Raw genomic sequence first — 17,045 nt, forward strand, 5'->3', positions numbered from 1 at the left:
TTGAACCAAGAAAATATAAAAACCTAAATAGACCAATCACAAGTAATAAGATTGAAGCAATAATAACTCTCCTAACAAGCCAAAGCAGTGGCACACACCTGTAATCCCAGCCACTTGGGAGGCTAAGGCAGAAGGATCCCAAGTTAGAGAACAACCTCAGCAATAAAGTGTCCCTGGGTGGTTCTTCAATTCCAAGTTCCAAAAAAAAAAAAGAAGTCTCCCAACAAAGAGACAAAGGTCTGGATGTATCCACTGCTGAATTTTACCAGAGTCTAAAAAATAACACAGCAATGCTTCTCAAAGTATTTTGTAATATACAAGAGAGGGAAACTTTCCAAACTCATTCTACAAAGCCAATACTATTCTGCTCTAAAACTTGATAAGGACACAACAGAAAAAGGAAACTATAGGCCAATATCCCTGATATAGATTGACACTAAAATCCTTAACAAAATACTTGCAAATCAAATCCAATCCCACACTAAAAAGATCATATACCATAATCAAGTTGTTTTCATTCCATGGATGCAAGTATGGCTCAATATGCACAAATCAAAAAACATAAAACAGCACATAGATAGAATTAAGGATAAAAATCACACGATCATATCAATGGTGCAGAAAGAGCCTTGGATAAAACTGAACATCGCTTCATATTAGAAGTCCTGAATAAATTAGGTATAGAAGGCTCGTACCTCAACCTAATAAACGCTATGTGTGATAAACCCATAGCCAACATCATACTGAATGAAAAAAAGCTGAAAGCATCTTCTCTAAGAACAGGAATAATACAAGATGTCCACTTTCACCACTCTTATTCAATATAGGACTAGAAATTTTAGCCAGAACAAACAAACAAGAGAAAGAAAGAAAAAGGATACAATCATGAAAGGAGGAAGTCAGATTATCCCTGTTTGCTGATGATATGATTGTATACTTAGAAACCCCAAAAGACTCCACCAAAAGACTCTTAAGAATTGATAAACTCAGCAAAATAATAGGATACAAAATCAACATATTAAAAATCAGGAGCTGGGGTCATGGCACAGTGGTAGAACACTAGTCTAGCATGTGTGAGGCACTAGGTTCGATTCTCAGCACCACATATAAATAAATAAAAGGAAGATTCATTGACAACTAATATATATATATACATATATATATTTAAAAAATGAGAGCTTTTCTATACACCAATGGTGAACTCACTAAGAAAGAAATCACAATAACCTCAAAAAATTATATATTTAGAAATAAACCTAAGAAGATGAAAATTACACAGTGATAATTATAAAACATTGAAGAAGTTGAAGAAGACACTAGAAGATGAAGAGACTTCCCATATTCTTGGATTGAGAGAATTAATATTGTTAAAACAGCTATCTGACCCAAAGTGATCTATAGATTCAATGCAATCCCCAACAAAATATCAACGAACTAGGAAAACAAACCCTAAAATTAATATGAAAACATAAAAGACCCCATTTAGCCAAAGCAATCCTAGGCAAAAAGAGCAATGCCAGGACATCACAATACCCAGTATCAAAACACACCACAGAGCCACAGTAACTAAAACAGCCATGGGACTGGCATAAAAACAGGAATGTAGACCCATGGAACCAAACAGAGGACCCAGAAATAAACCCATGTGGCTACAGACAACTGATTGTCAACAAAAGAGCCAAAGATAAATGGGAGAAATGACAGTCTCTTAAACAAGAGATGCTGCATGTAGGAGATTGAAAACAGACTCCCATCTCTTACTCCATACAACAATCAACTCAAAATTGATCAGAGACCTAAACGTAAGACCTGAAACTACTAGAAGGAAATGTAGGGGAAACACTCCAAGCTGGCACAGGCAACTATTTCCTGAATAGAGTCCAACAGCCCAGGAAACAAAAACAAGAACTGACAAATGGGATCACATCAAATTAAAAAGCTTTTGCACAACACAGGAAACAATCAGCAGAGTTGAGACAACCTGCAGAACGGGAGAAAACCTTTGCTAGCCGTTCATTTGACACAGGGTTAAAATATCCAGAATATATAAAGAACTCAAAAACTTACTAACCAAAGAACAAGTAATCAAAATGAAAAACAGGCAAATAATCTCAATAGATACTTCTCAAAAGAAATACTCATGGCCAATAAACACAAAATGCTTACTATCCTTAGCCATCAGCAAATGTCAAAACTACATTGAGAGCCCATCTTATCCCAATTAGAATGGCTTATATAAAAAATAATAACAAATTCAGACACGGTTGTAGAGAAAAAGGAACCCTTATATACTTTTGGTGGGAATTTAAATAGTACACTCATTATGGAAAACAGTATGGAGGTCCCCCCCCCATAACAAACAAACAAATAAACAAAAATAGAACTACCACAAGATCCAGCTATCCCTCTCCTGGTCATATATCTGAAGAAAATGAAGTCGGCATACAAAATAAGACCCTGTCTCCAAATAAAATACAAAATAGGGCTTGGGATGTGGCTCAGCAGTTGAGTGCCCCTGAGTTCAATCCCCAGTACTAAATAAATAAATAAATGTATGTATGTATCATGTCCATCTATAACTAATTTTTTTAAAAATATGGTGTATATACAGAATGAAGCATTATTCATCCATGAGGAAAAATGAAATCATGTCATTTGCAGGTAAATGGATAAAACTGGAGGTCATTACAATAAGAAAATAAGCCAAACTCAAGGGCAAGTATCGCATATTACCTCTCATAGGTAAAAACTAAAAAACAATAAATAAACAGGGCAACCTGAAGGCAAAAGAGGAAGTTTCAGGGGAAGGAGATGGAGTAGGGGTGAAGGGAAAGCAGAAGGGAAAGTGGACATGATTAAGGCACAATACATGCATGTAAGCAAAGGTTGCAGTGAAACCCATTGATTTGTATCATTAACATAATGGTTTTTAAAAAGAAAATAACTGTGGAGAGGTTGCTAAGAAATCCTTTGAATTTTGTAAGAGTCTGACTAGTCAAAGGATTGATTTAAATGACAAATTCAATGAGTAAATACAGAGTTCTCACTGCTAGAAAAGTCCTAAATGCTGGCAGGGGACAGGAAGTTCTGGTCTTTAAGGGATAATCTAGAAAAATCTTCTAAATTGGTCACAGTGGTGTACAGCTATAATTCCAGCTACTCAGGAGGCTGAGGCAAGAGGATCTCAAGTTCGAGGCCAGCCCAGATAACTAATCACGACCCTGTCTCAAAATAAAATTTTAAAAGGATTGAGGATAAGTTTAGTGGTACAGCACTTGCCTAGGATGCACAATATCCTCGGTTCAATCCCCAACACCAAAACAAACACCACCCCTCTCAAGATACCTTCTAATCCTGCTTGCCTATTTTACAAAGCTAAGATACAGGTTATTTATATTAAACATATCCTTGAAAAATCAGTTCTCATCACCCTTGAAAAGCATTGTTTTGGAGGTAGGCAAGGCCCAGGGTGGGGTGGAGAGCTCTCAACCCCAATCTAGGTTCAACCACAGGCCATTTTCACCTCCTGAGTCTGTTTCTCCAGCCAGAGTTGTACAGCCTCCCATTCATCCCCCAGCTCCAACATTCAGTCCTGGTATGCAAATGCCTAGAATGAATTGGCAACAGATGCCCTCTGCATATCAGGGGCCTTGGGTCCTCGCCAGGAGGCCTGGCTGGCAGTCTTTGGAAGGCAGGAGGATGAGGAGAGCTCTGCCCAGGGTACCCAGGGCACCTGCTGGGGAGGCTGGGGCCAGGTGCACAGGCACTCATCCCCTGCCAAGGGAGGCGGGCAGGGCCAGAGCCTCCAACAGAGGGGAGGAGGTGCCCCGCAGCCTCCAGGCTCGGCATCCAGGGCCTCAATTACCAACTCGAGCTATTCTAGGGCTAATTGTTTTTGAGGCAGCCAGCCCCCAGTTCCTTCCCAGCTAAACAACAACCATGACAGTCTTCTGTTGCCCACCCAGGGCCCTGCACAGCCCAGGGCAAATTACACTTTCCTTCTTTACACAGGCAACAGGCTCTAGCAGCCTCTGTGACAAGGAGGTGCTCCAAAACCAGTGCAGTGGATGTGGGACACAAGCAGAGTTGCTTAATCCTGGGTTCATAGCATTCAATCTGACAGTGTGTTGCTGGTGTCTGCATGACTTCCACCTCTGAATCGGAAACCCTGAGAGTAGGACCTAGAAAGGGCATTTTAAGCAAGCTCCCCAGATCCTGATGTCTCAGAAGTCCTGGGTACATGCTCCCATCAACCAGGCTGCAAGTTAGTGCACATGAAGTACAAGGTAGGAAGGGCCACCATCCTTCACGCTGGTGTGACAAGGATATGCCCCAGACCTGGGGCCAGACTTGGAGGGGGCAAGGTGGATGAGGGCCCACTGGGTGTCTCTTCTCTCCTACAGCTTCCTCTGTCCATGTCCAAGTGCACAAACACATCACCCGAGCTAAGTCGCTCCCCTCAGAATGTGCTGGTCCTCCATTCACAATGTCCCTGGCACCCAACCGCAGAACCCCCAACAGGTCTCCCTCTCCCAACAGAGACTCCTCCTGCCTTGTTACTTAAATAATCTTTATTTCTCATGCACTAGGAAAGATGGGTCATACGAAACTGCTTTTCACAGCAAAGGCCTCAGTCTAGAACAAAACACAGGGGGCCAGCTGGGATCCTGGGCTGGTCAAAGATCTGGGGACCACAAAGGGGATACCCCCCAACCCCGGACTAGTCAGTGGCAGATCCAGAACCCTCCAGCTGCAGTGGCCCCAGACACAGCACAGGGCAGTTGCCCCCTCCCACAGAGGCACAGTAAGCTAACGACAGAGAAGCACATTAACCAGGGGAAAAAACGGAAAAGGTTGCCGGGCAGTGACTTGGCAGAGGCAGTGGTCGAGCAACTCCAAGGCCCGAGTCCATCACCTCAGGCCAGGCAGTCCAGACTCTGAGCAAGCTCAAGCCCAGCTCTGCCCAGGACATAGCTGCTAGAGCTCCACAGAGCCTCAAGAGCTTATGCCTACAGCAGAGTGTACAGGGCCCTCTCAACTGCCCCTCAGTCACATAAACAGGACAGGAGACTAAACTTCAACTCTAGCCAAAGCTCAGATTTGCCCAGGCAGGCCCCCAGGAGCAAAAGGGGCCAGCTCCCCTTGCCTTGGTTACTTGGTTCAATGTTGGTCTGCTAAAGGGGCCAACCTTCCCAAGTCCCTATGGACTCTTGGAGGCACCCACAGGACAGCCAGGTTTCTGAGGATCCTAGGACAGGGCCGACAGTGGGGCCAGCCCTTAAATCTTGGCCATCAGGTACCACCTGAGCCAAGACAACAGTAAAGCAGATCCCTGGGTATTGCGTTCACTGAGGTGGCCCAGGGACAGCACATGGTCAGACATGCAGGACAGAAACAAGGAAGGATGGAGACATGCAGAGAGCACAACAGGGTGGGAGGGGTCTGAGAACAAAACATGGTCAAGGTGCTGAGATGGAGTGGGCACTGCAGTGGCCAGGCTCACTGAGGTCCTGGGCTTGTGGCAACACCTGCCTCCTCTGGGATGGTCTCCAGCATCTCACTCTGGACGGCCTGTGTGATAAGCGCCAGCTCCTGGCACAGGGTCTCATGGCGGTAGCCCACGCGGATATCTGGGACATTGGTGCGGCGGATGTCATTGCCTTCAGGGCCCTCCTTGGTATAGTTGGGTCCCAGCCAGTGGCTCTTTACCTGCAGGAGGTGTGAGTAATGGGCAGGGCTGCAGCCTGCTCCCAAACATATCATGGACAAGACCAGGACCCCAAAAGCAGAGGGGGGAGAAAGGCAATGTCAAGGCCCAGGCAGGTAGGTGTTAGTACCTTGTGTGAGAATCCACTCATGAGCACACTGTTGCGAGCCAGCTCACACATGTCACAGGAGCTGAGCTTCCACACCTGAGTGGCAATGCTGTATTCCTCCATCAGCGGCTCCTGTACAAGCCAGGAAGCCTCAGACAGGTGCACCTGGCCCTGCAGCCCTCCCTGCTTCCACCCTACCCTGTGGGGCTTCCCCTTAGTCTATAGCATTTCACCAGCAGGAGGCAGCACCAACCCAGAGAGACCCCTGGGGCCCAAGCTGCGTGCTGGTCTGACCTTGGTGAAGTGAAATTGTAGGGGATCATCAGTAGAAAGTGAGACCATGAGGCCACGAGACAGGTACTCAGGTAGTGGGTTCCGGTGGTAGCTGAGGAAGAGGCTATTGTTGCTGAGCGGAGACATGGCAATGCCAATCTGCGCCAAGTAATACAGGTACTGCAGGACTGGGGCCTGAACAGACATGAAAGGAGGGCCAGTTAGATGGTCCTGAAGCAGGGGAGGGCATGCTGGTTCTGGGGGGTCCAGGCCACAGGAGCAGATAGTACATAGAGGAGGATGGATCTAAGCTAGACCTGATATAAGAATTCAAGTTATAGCCAGAACCCAAGGTGGCGTCTAGTCTGGAAGGGCCTAGTCTGGGATGGAGAACATCAGTTATAGTGGCAAGGAGGAATCCGATTTCGGGTCAGGGTAAGAAGGATGAGTTTCTGAAAGGGCCCAAATGGTTCAAAGGCAGATGAACAACTGTGAGGGGAGCCTGGGGATATAGACCCTGACCTTGCGCAGAAGCAGCCCATGGGAGATGTTTTCCGCCAGCATGAAGGCTGATACCAGGTGGTGGATGGGTCCAGCCTCCCCACAGTGTGGCCTCAGCACAAATGTGTGGAAACCCCTCTGCCTGGAAGGCATGAAGACAGGGTCAGATCCAGAGCTGGGGCTCACCTGGGCTCCTGAGCCCCATCTCAGCATACATGTAACCTCTAACAGAGGATCAGTACTGGGTGGAACAGGTACCTGCGCAGGTGGTTCAACATGGCCATATTGGCGAAGGTGTAGTACAGGTAGTACGCATAGGGTGGATTGTCTTCCTCCACCCAAGCCTCGGGGAGGGGGCTCTCCAGGTTGAAGACATGGTTCTCAGGCTTGGATTCATCATCCACACTGTCAAAACCATCCACCTGGTACAGGAACCCATGGTTAAGCCCAGAACTGTGGCTGGGCCTGAGCCCGGCTGTCCTGCCCACACCCAATCCCCACCACCCCTCCCTCACATGCTCCAGAAAAAGGTGCAGCTCTGGGTGGCTGGCAGGGTGCACAGTAGCCTCGAACAATGGCAGGAAGATGTTCTCCAGCATCTCCTGGAAGTTGGCCAGCTGGCCCTTGGTGCGGTACACATCACTGTAGGCGAGACAACAGGTCAGGGCCAGTGGGAGTTAACCCAGAAAGAAGGTAAGGGTCAGAGCTGGCCCAACAACACAGAAACGTGTGAACTACAGTGGGAAAGTGGGGATGCCAGGGTGGGTCAGGCTGGGTAGACTGGGTGGGCTGAGCAGGCCATTGCTTGCACTCGGAGGGCTCAGCTAGACAAAAAGAGCTTCACAGTCCTAGGAGGGCAGGAGGCAGGTCCGGGCCCCTTAAACATGGCCCTGGTGTTTCCTCCTACTTCAAGGGACACTCACAAGAGGCGGGGCACTTGCACCAGCCAGCGCACATTAGGAGAATGCACTCGGTGTGTCACAGCCCAGCGTGCCAACTTGTCCCACTCGTCCCTGGAGCGCCCGTAGATGGATAGCCGAAGTTCTGCGTTCTGGTACTTGCTCTCCTCCAGGTCGGACATCACCTCCTAGAAACATGCAGAACAGATACCACACCCAGGTTCCCCTCCTGCCTTCTGCATATCCACCAAGCACATTCAGTCAGATCTCTTCAAGCCCTTGTCCCCTCACCTCACCTATACCCAGGTTCTCAGCTCAGTAGGCAGGGCTGCCTCCATACCTTGATGATGTGAGCAAAGTACTTCCCAGAAACCCTGTTGTCGGTCTTGATGAAGATCTCTCGGAGAACAGACTCCCCAATAGGGTTGTATTTGGCATTGAACTTGTCAAAGCGGTGGAAGGTATTCCTATCCTAGGGGAGACGGGCAGGCCCAGGTCAACACTGACCCTCACCTCCTGCACTGACCCAGCCCCCCAGCTCATTCATGGGGACAGACCGCGTGCACATCAAGTGTGTCCACACTCAGGTCATAGGCAGTTAGATTCATGCTCTCGAAGACTTCCCGCAGAGTCTGCTCACGGCCCTGCTCCACATGCACAATCTCCTCCAGGTGCCGCTTCATTGCCCGCTTGATGAAGCGCAACAGATGTTTCTGGTTCATGCAGGACGAGGCATGGATGTGTGTGTCCACCTAGGTTGGGACATGGCACTGCTGAGCCCACCAAAAGTCCAGAGCATGTAGGGCCAATGCAGTGAGATGGGAGAGGACTCCCCATATTGGATGCTGGGAGGGATCCCAGGCCCTGGAGAGGGAGGCTGGACAGAGGAGCACAGTCAGGACACAGAGAGGACCACAAGTGAAGGCCCACCTTGCGGATGTTGTAGAAGTCTCGGTGTGGCACTTTCTTCTGAGCAGCCAGTTCCTTCATCTCGTTGAGCAGCACATGCATCTGAAACTTGGAGCTCAGGTACTGCAGCCGACGGTAGCAGAATGACTTTCTGGGCAGTAGGAAGGCAGCAAGGCAGGGACTCAGGCCCTGAGGGAGGAACCTGGGTAGAACCCAGGCAGCAGAGCCCAAGGAGGAGGCAGGAGGGTCCAGGACGGAGGCGGCCAAGAGGGCTGCAGACTGAGGGAAGGTCAAGGACTTGGTGACTGGGGTGGGGTAGAGAGACAAGAGACCAGGTAACAGATATGGGGCAGAATGGGGCAGGGATAGGGCTGGACAATCTGGGCTAGGAGGTGAGCAGAATGACCAGAAAGAACTCACATGGGGCCATTGATAATCAGAGCCATCAGCACATTGACGTCAGCCACAAATTCCTGTAGGTCTGGGTATGGCAGCTCCACCTCAGAGCAACTGGCATGTGGGGGAGCTTGGGTAAGGAAAGGAAGCCAGGCTCTGCAGCCCTTCCCAAGGCATGCAGCCTTCCACGTCTCTCCCCTATGCCCCAGCACACACCACACCCCTCTTACTGCTCATCAGGATCCCTGCGAGTGTAGACGTGCACCACACCACGCACCATGCGCAGACCCAAGCCCAGGTCCCCAGGCATGGTGCTTGGCTCACAGTGCTCATATGGGTGCTGTTCCAGAGCAGGAGGGTGCACTGGGGCATCTGTAAGGGTGGAAAGGGTGGAATTAAGACCAGGGCTCTTCCAAGTCAGCTGCTATGCAGCTCAGAGGCTCTAGAGAGAATGAGACATCAAAGGTCTCAGAGGGCAGCTCCAACTCCAACCTCTACCCACACTCTGGGGAGCCAAGAAGCTGGAATGAGCCTCAGTGTGGGGAGATATGGGCAAGGCAGAAGGGCTCCAAGCTCAGGACCCAGGGCACTTAGGGTGCAATAGGGATAGGGGTCCCACCAGCAGACACAGGGGTGTCGGGGCCCTGCTCATAGGTCCGCGTCTCCAAGGGCTTCTCAGCCAGCTGCTGCAAGTAGCGGCGGGTGGTGGGGCAGAAGCTCTGCAGTGACAGGGCCATGTACTTCTCCCGGATGAAGAGTGCCCGCACCACACTCTTGGCTGCATCCAGTAGGTCTGTGAATGGCACCTGGAGGGAACACATGCAGTCACTCTCCTCAGTCTCTGACCCAGAGTCAAGACTCATGAGCACCCTCTCCCTGTGGCTTTCCCCAGACCTCACACCATCCCCACCTCCTGCCGGCTGGACCCCAGGAATGAGTAGTCCACTCTGGTCCCAGCATATCAGGGAGCTCCCGTCAGACCCTCTGTCCCTCCAGCTGTTAAGAATGGAAACACTTTCTATAGCCCTTTCCCTTGGCTCCCCAGGCTGGGGGTGCCCCCTAGAACGTGTAGGAAGAGATGGAAATTCAAGACCCTGCCCCTCACTCACTCCACACTTCTCCTCCCCGGAGATGGTGACCCGTTGAAATTCCCTCTCCAGCACCACATCACGCTCCCGCAGGCCCCGGTCACCCTGGCCCTCGCCCTGCTCCTTATAAAGTCTACAGGGGAAGGGAGGCACACATGGGAGGGGCTGGAGTCCACTGCATATAGCCAGGCCCCAGCTCCACCTCCCCTGTGTGTGCCCCCTGCCCTCCTCACTGTAGGTCTGAGTCACTGTCCGTCTTCAGGAAATCTTGCTTGGCCCGAAGCAGGATGTCTGGCTCCAGCCTGGACGTAAGAGGAACAAGAGGTCAGAAGAACAGGAGGGTGGCTCTAGCTCCCAGGCCCGGTACTATGCTAGGTGCTATGCAGATATTGTCACATGGGGTCCCCACAGGCAAGACTGTAGGACCCTGTGCTGTTCTCACCCCACCTTGGAGGTGAGAAAGCAGACCCTGAAGTTGACCAGCATATTCTAGGCCACCCGGGTGGATAGATGACAAAACCAGAACCCAGCAGCCTAGCCTCAAAACCTGTGCTCCCAGGTGGACCCCAAAGGGAGGATGGAACAGGAAAAGAGTCAGAGGGGTACTGAGTAGGCTCTGAGCCAGGCTCACTTGACATCCTGGCTGATCTGCCGCTCCAGCCGCTGCCGCCGCTCCTCCAGCTGCTCAATGGGGCTCTCCTCGGGGAACTCATACGGGGCACTTCGGAGTTCACTCTCAGCCAGTGAGCGGCTAAACAGCTCCTGGCAGGAGGGAAGCAATACAGGTCAGGGGGCCTCTCCCTTGGGCCCTCAGCCCCAGCCCTCCCCTGCAAAACCTGGGCATGGGTGTGGGCAGCAGGAGCTGGGGATCCTGGGGGAGACTGAGGATTGGGGACAGCCAAGCGTGAGGTGAGACAGCCGAGACAGAGGGGTGTGGGAACAGAGGTGGGGGCGTGGGGTGAGGGGTGGGGGGTGCCAGGCGATACCTCGGCAATCTCCTTGCATTTGCCATCCATAGACGTGCGCAGGTCGAGCGGGAAGTGCTTGAGGCAGGGGGCGGGGCCCGGCAGGGATCGGGCAGACTGCAGCGGAGGGGCCCCCAGACCACCCCGAGCCTCTGCAGAGACAGTGATGCCAGGGTCAAGGGTGGGACGGACAGGGCCTGGGTGCCCCGGAAGCTGAGGGCTTCTGCCTGCCCCAGGCCAGCCCCTGAGGAGGCCAAGGCCTAGACAGTGGGAAGTCCCTCCACAGAGGCTGAGGAAGGAGCCTGTGAATGGCTCCCAAAGGACCTCACCCTCAGCCTAGCACAGGGAAGGACTCCTCGCCATCCCAGGCTCAAGGGTGGAGGTCCTGCATCTGCCCCTAGGACACCTTCATTTCATTTCACCTGAGGCCCAGACAAGGGCCCACTTCCTCAGGTCATGAGAATCTACATGTGACTACCTCCCAGAGGCAGGTACACATGTGTACACGTGTATGCACTACAGAGACACACACACTCAAACATACACCAGGCACTCATTAAGGATCAAGTCGCTTCACCAAGGATCCCAGTCCACAGCTTCCAGGGCAGCTGATCCAGGATCAGACCTGCCCTAGGACTAGCAGATTCTCTACTCAAAGGGGCTGGGGGCCCCCCTGCTATCCCAGACCTACAGGGCACAGGGGAGGCCACAGCAGGCACTCAGCTCTGACCTAGGGAACCAGTCCTCAGGGAAGGGAAAGGCCTGGTTGGCAGAGAACACTGCCTTCTCCCTGGAGGCCTGCCCTCTCCCCAGGACCCCAAGGCTGCCAAGATGTGGCTTGGCCCCAGCCTGCCCCTCCCACTGCTGGCTGCCCCTCCAAAGGGAGCTGCCACAAACAGTCTGCGCCACTCAGAGGCCCCAGGATCAGGGCCGGAGGCCCCGTGGAGGGCCCTGGGGAAGGGAGTCTCAGAAGCCAGGGGTCTTCCTCTGGTAAGGGTAGAACTCTTCATCTGTACACCAGGAAGCTGACTGGAAGGGCCTTGGAGCTGCACTGATTGAGCAACCAGTCCACTGGGAAGGACCCTGCCTGGGCCAAGCACCCCAGCCTCCCCAGCAGGAAGCTCTCCACAGACAATTTGGTTCTCCTAGGCAGCTGTGAAGGGTGTACCCCTCCAGCTCTCTTTCTCCTCTCTATTCTGGCTTAGGGAAGGATTAGAGGCTCTGCCCAGGTAGCATGCCTTAAGGTTTCTGTGCCCATTTCCCAGTACTCCAGGTCTGGTCCCAAGCTGGACAAAGGGAAGAGAGAGGTGACTGTCCCAAATCCAAGACCCAATCCCTGCTCACCTTGGTCCCTGCCTGAACCCTACCTGCAGAGTTCAGGCTGCTCCAGCCAGCAGCCCTGTGCCCCTTGCCCGCCTGTTTGCTGAGTGAAGCTGCAGTCAGTCCCCCAGGACAGCTCAGGGGCCGGCACGGGCTGTACCAAGTGCAGCTGCAAGCAGGGGAGACCCTGGATGGCCAGAGCCAAGGGCTGGGGGAATTCAGCGGGGCCCAGAAACCCAAAGAAGGAGCATCAGATTTGGGAGATAAGAGGAAGTCCAGAACTGAAGAGGGCCTTAAGCTCTACAGTGCTGGGGTGGCCCAGCCAGATACAGGGCTCCCAAGGGGGAGAAGAAGCTAGGCAGGCTGATATGGCCAGAGCAAGCTGGCAGGGAGGGGCCAAGCCTCCTTAAAACCATTGCCCTGGGGGACAAAAGCAGGCAGGGCCTGGCTGGTCAAAGGGTAGGAAGAGAAAAAAAGAAGGGACAGCAGCTCTCTTCCTCTCTGAAACCAGCAACCACAGTTCAGCTTCCTCTGCCCACCACTATCCTCTTGGCCCTGACTGAGGGGTCCTTTAGGAGAAAAATGGTCTCTGCTGGGAAGAAGAGCTGACTAACAGCTAGATGAGTGGACCAGTCTAAGTAGGGGTCAGTTACTGAGGCTTTTTGGCCCCCAAACCTCCAATTCCTGTTCTACACCTAACTGTCAGCCAGGACAAACCCTCCAGGAGGAGAACTTTAGGAGAGGGGACTAGCATTTAGAGGACTCACATATGATATGGCTTCTACTTACTGGCTCTTCATAACCTCTGGGCGTGGGCTATAAACGGATGAGAAGCGGCCCCTGCCCTGCCTAGCTGCAGCCCCAGCACTCAGAGAAAATGCTCTGCATATATTCTATAAAGTCCCAGGCCAGGGCTAAAGCAACTGAGCAGAGAAGGGCAGTGAAGACAGTAGAACTTGACAGGGACAGAGATGAGATGACACCATGTCTTACTTAGAAGAGGAAGGAAAAGATGGGCACCTCCCCACCCTCAGGGTGTAAGGTCTTTGCTAGCCCAAGAGCCTGGAACCTATATACTACTCCCCAGATATGGCCCCAGAACACTTCTAACCTCCTCAAGGGAAGTAGACACAGGCTTCCAGGGCTGGTCTGTGCTGGTTCAGTAGCAGTACAGTCAAAAGTTCTAATCTTAAACCCTCTCCTACCAGGGTGACCTGGGGCCTGCACAGCAATGCTGGAGTTTGCAGGACAGGTTCCAGCAGGCAGAGCCACCCTGCAGCCTGCCAGGCCACTGCAGAGAGCCACCTGGGGTTCACTAGAGGCAACACATAGGCAGTAACCTCCATGCTCTCTGAGGCCAGGCCTAGAAGACAGCACCTACTGGTCTCTTCTCCGGAGACTAGTGCCAGAGGTTCCTGACCACAGTACCACACATCCACACCCACACTCACAAGCGAATCAATTAAAAGCCAGAGAGGGCTACTCTACCAACTCCAATATTCTGGCCACTTAGTAACCCATCCCCCAGACCAGAAGCCCCTCACTTACTGCTTCAGCAGGCAAGGACCCCAAGTATCAGATGCTCTCACCACCTGACCACCCAAGGGTCTCTGGTTCAACATAAGGGCAGCATGCACAGAGAGTACAGACCCTCACGACATTACAGACCTCCAACCAGGCATCTTCAATGGTACAAGAAAATACTGGAAAGAGACATTTGGGATATAGGTACAGATAACTGCAGGGAATTGGGAGGGTTGAATGACCTGGTCACCAAAGCAGGGTCACTGCTCAGCCACAAGGCCTAGAGGCAGCAGACGGCAGGTTTCTGCCTGCTGGAACCTGTCCTCAGTAAGCACTCATCCAGGAAGCCAAGCCTTCACTGAGATAAGCACAACATATCACACCACAGGCTCCAAACAGTGCACAGATACCCAAAGAGTGGGAACCAAACCAAAGGATGCAGGGCACAAAGCACACAGTTCTGCCCCAAGGGCAACACTCTCCTAAGGAGGCTCACAACACAGGCCAGGAACAAGCAAACAGCAGACCATAGAGGGAGTCAAGCCCAAAGCTCTGGGATGCTGGCCAGCAGTGGATGTGCCCAAATATCAAACCCCCAGGGAGGGGGTCCTAGAAAGAGAGACCAGTCACAGGAGGACAGCCTGGGTCTGCCTGGGAAAGGAACAAGCACCAATCAGGGTGGCCAGTCCGCAAACCAGTCAGTCCCACACACCCCCACTCCATTCACATACACTTCACACGCAGTCCTAGCATATGCACATGCAGACACGTGTGCATACACACCTCTTGCTGCACCCACACCCACACCCACTCCTTGTTACAGAGGACAGCATCTCTGACATAGAAACCTCAGTCATCCCCACCCAGTCTCCCTCTGCACACCACCTCCCAAGCAGGCATCTCTTGGACCCAGATCAAGGGGCACCACTGCAGAGAGAGGGCAGGAGAAAGGGCCCCTTTCCAAGAGGTGCAGGGACCTGGGCAGAAGGTGCTAGGGCAGAGCCAGTTGCCTAAGGCCAGAAACAAGCACACACTCACCTGGAACTGCAGTGGCCGACTGCAGGCTGGCCCGCTTCTTAAAGGGATATTTGGCCTTGGGCTTGCTGGGGCCAGATGAATACGATGCCATGGCTGGGGCCAAGGCGACAACACAGGAGTCTGAGCAGCACCGGCTGGGGCCCGGCTCTGCCACATCCAACCCCTTCCTCCGCCCCGCCCCCAGCGGGAGTGACTGATGCAGGAAGCAGCACCCCGCAGGCGGAAGAGGCCCTGGCCACGATTGCTGATGTTGTCTAGGCAACCTCGCGGAGTGGGGCCTCCATCCCTGCCCCTTATTCTTCCCCTCCCTCCTCAGTCCCCGCAGTGACGTGACTGATGGTGGCTGTGCCTGATGGGGGTTAGGGTAGATAAAATAAGATGCGGCAGGGCCAACCCCCAGCTCTGCACTAACCCCGCACAGGAACCCTCACCCCTTGCCCAGGCTCTAAAGCAAATGGGCCAAAGTCCAGGCTAGCTGGTCCAGCCAGCCTGGCAGAAAAAATAATAATAAATAGGAATTGAGCAGGCGCTCCTCCAAGCTCGGAGCACATTGCTCTCAGGGCAAGGCAAGTGTACTGGTGAAAACCCAGTGCCTCTGGGGGCAGAGTTCCCCATTTTTCTTCTCCACCTGACCCCCCAGCTCCCGGGGTAGTCCAGGTCTGAAAGGAGAGTGCAGAACTGAGAATCCCAGTCCAGGAGGGAGGGGCCTGTCCTGGGAAAATTCCACTGTTCAGCAGAAACGGCCTTCTAAGAAAGCAAGGAGGTCAAGAGGCAGGGGCGAGTCTGGGGTCCGGGGAAAAGACCCCAGACTCTTCTGACTTGTCCTTCTGTCCTTTGCATATTCAGATTCTGCTTCCCCAGGCCCTTCCAGGAGGAGCTGGTCGACGTCCCTGGGTTCTGCAGGCTGTGCTGCGCCAGGACCCCCACCCTCTTGTCCTGGCCACAGCACTTGTCTGTCCCAGACTCCCTCCCGAAACACAAGCGCATACACTTACCTGAGGTCATGCTGCCAGAGTCTCGAGGGGCACTAGGGAATCCTCCCACGAAAGTCTGCACAACCGGGAAGCCCGGGTGGTGAGGGAGAGGAGAGGGGATGGGGGCCCAGATCCCGGCCAAGTTGCCCCTGCCCTGGCACTAGGAAGAGGGGAGTAAGGCAATTTTTCAAAATTGCAAGCTGGCTGGAAACGGATTCCCGCCGACGACGGCAGCCGGACTGGCCTCCGAGACCCCGGCGTCCCGACCCCCAGTCCTGCACTCAAGAGGCGGGCAGACCACGTGCTCCCCTGAGAACGGTACCCGGAATTCGTCTTGGCTTCTTTCAACACTCCCTGGACTTTCGGGATCCGACTCCCACGGCTGGACGGAGGGGGAGTCACGCAACAGGTGCTACCCCACCAAAACCCCGCCGGCGCCGCGCCAGCCTCCGCAGCCGTAGGCCCCGCCAGGTCCGTGGCCCCGCCCCTGCCGTCCCCGCCCGGCGGCCCCGCCCCCGCCATTTTTCCTCCTCCCGGCTGCCACGTGGGCGGCCTCCACGCCACTTTTGGCCTGGCCCGGCCCTGGGTCTTGGGCAAGTTCGAAAAGTCAGCCTCCCCATTAGTAAAATGGGTTGGGGGTAATGAATGTATCTCACTCGCAGGGATTATTGTGAGGATTAAATGTGAAGCCCTTTTGCACAATTCCTGGCACAAAGTCAGGGCCCAATAAACTCGTAACTGTTATTTCATCCTGGGATTCACTTTGAACAGAAGTTCTGTCCTTGCATTCTCCGCATTCTCACCTGGGTCGTCGGTTTTTTTTTCTGGCAGGCATTGGTAGTCAGGGTGTGTGCCCTGCAATGCTAGCATCCCTTCCTACATTAATTTCTATATTTGATAGCTAATGAGCTTGAAGTCCGTAGCTGGAATGTCTGGGTTCAAATTCGGATTCCACCTACTTCCTGAATGACATTGAACAAGTTACTTAACTTCTCAGTGCTTCTGTTTCATCATTCATTTTAAGTGGAAGAGTACCTGTTTTATATGACTGTTAAGATAAATGAGTTAATATAAATGCTTAGAACTGTGTCTAGCCTGTAGTTACTACTCCATGATCATGTATTATCATTGCTTTGGGCTTGGCCTTGGATCCTTATTGACATCCTATTGATTCATCTTGCAGTCTGTAAAGAAGTGGAGTTTGACTCTTTGGAGGACTGCAGACACCCTATCCAACTAGAATCCCCACTCCCAAGGGGCAGAGAATCCTTATCTAAAGGGAACTTCATTGAATGTAATTAACTATGAGCAGCAATTAGTCTCTTCCCTATTCTCTCTCTTG

General features: G+C 52.4%; 1 protein-coding gene across 6 annotated transcripts; it reads right to left on the reverse strand.

Annotated features, from left to right (window-relative positions):
* Positions 1–4,533: 4,533 nt before the first annotated feature.
* Positions 4,534–16,162, reverse strand: Ampd2 (adenosine monophosphate deaminase 2). Of its 6 annotated transcripts, XM_047516651.1 has the most exons (20): positions 16,026–16,162; positions 15,725–15,863; positions 14,730–14,822; positions 10,869–10,999; positions 10,514–10,644; positions 10,116–10,184; positions 9,904–10,015; positions 9,414–9,600; positions 9,025–9,166; positions 8,819–8,908; positions 8,420–8,549; positions 8,047–8,241; positions 7,830–7,961; positions 7,514–7,677; positions 7,106–7,232; positions 6,849–7,012; positions 6,612–6,732; positions 6,111–6,284; positions 5,838–5,948; positions 4,534–5,709 (listed from the first exon to the last, which is right to left on the reverse strand). In XM_047516651.1, the coding sequence occupies exons 2-20, from the start codon at positions 15,732–15,734 to the stop codon at positions 5,500–5,502; spliced, it is 2,493 nt and encodes an 830-aa protein (XP_047372607.1). In that variant the 5' UTR covers positions 15,735–15,863; positions 16,026–16,162; the 3' UTR covers positions 4,534–5,499. The 6 variants fall into 6 exon arrangements, with proteins under 6 accessions (XP_047372607.1, XP_047372616.1, XP_047372625.1 ...); XM_047516660.1 differs by lacking the exon at positions 16,026–16,162 and having other exon boundaries at positions 14,730–15,078; positions 15,725–16,016; XM_047516669.1 differs by lacking the exons at positions 10,869–10,999; positions 16,026–16,162 and having other exon boundaries at positions 14,730–15,078; positions 15,725–16,016.
* Positions 16,163–17,045: the final 883 nt, after the last annotated feature.

The sequence above is a fragment of the Sciurus carolinensis genome, chromosome 1, assembly GCF_902686445.1.
Source record: "Sciurus carolinensis chromosome 1, mSciCar1.2, whole genome shotgun sequence".
In the NCBI taxonomy this organism is placed as follows: Eukaryota; Metazoa; Chordata; class Mammalia; order Rodentia; family Sciuridae; genus Sciurus; species Sciurus carolinensis.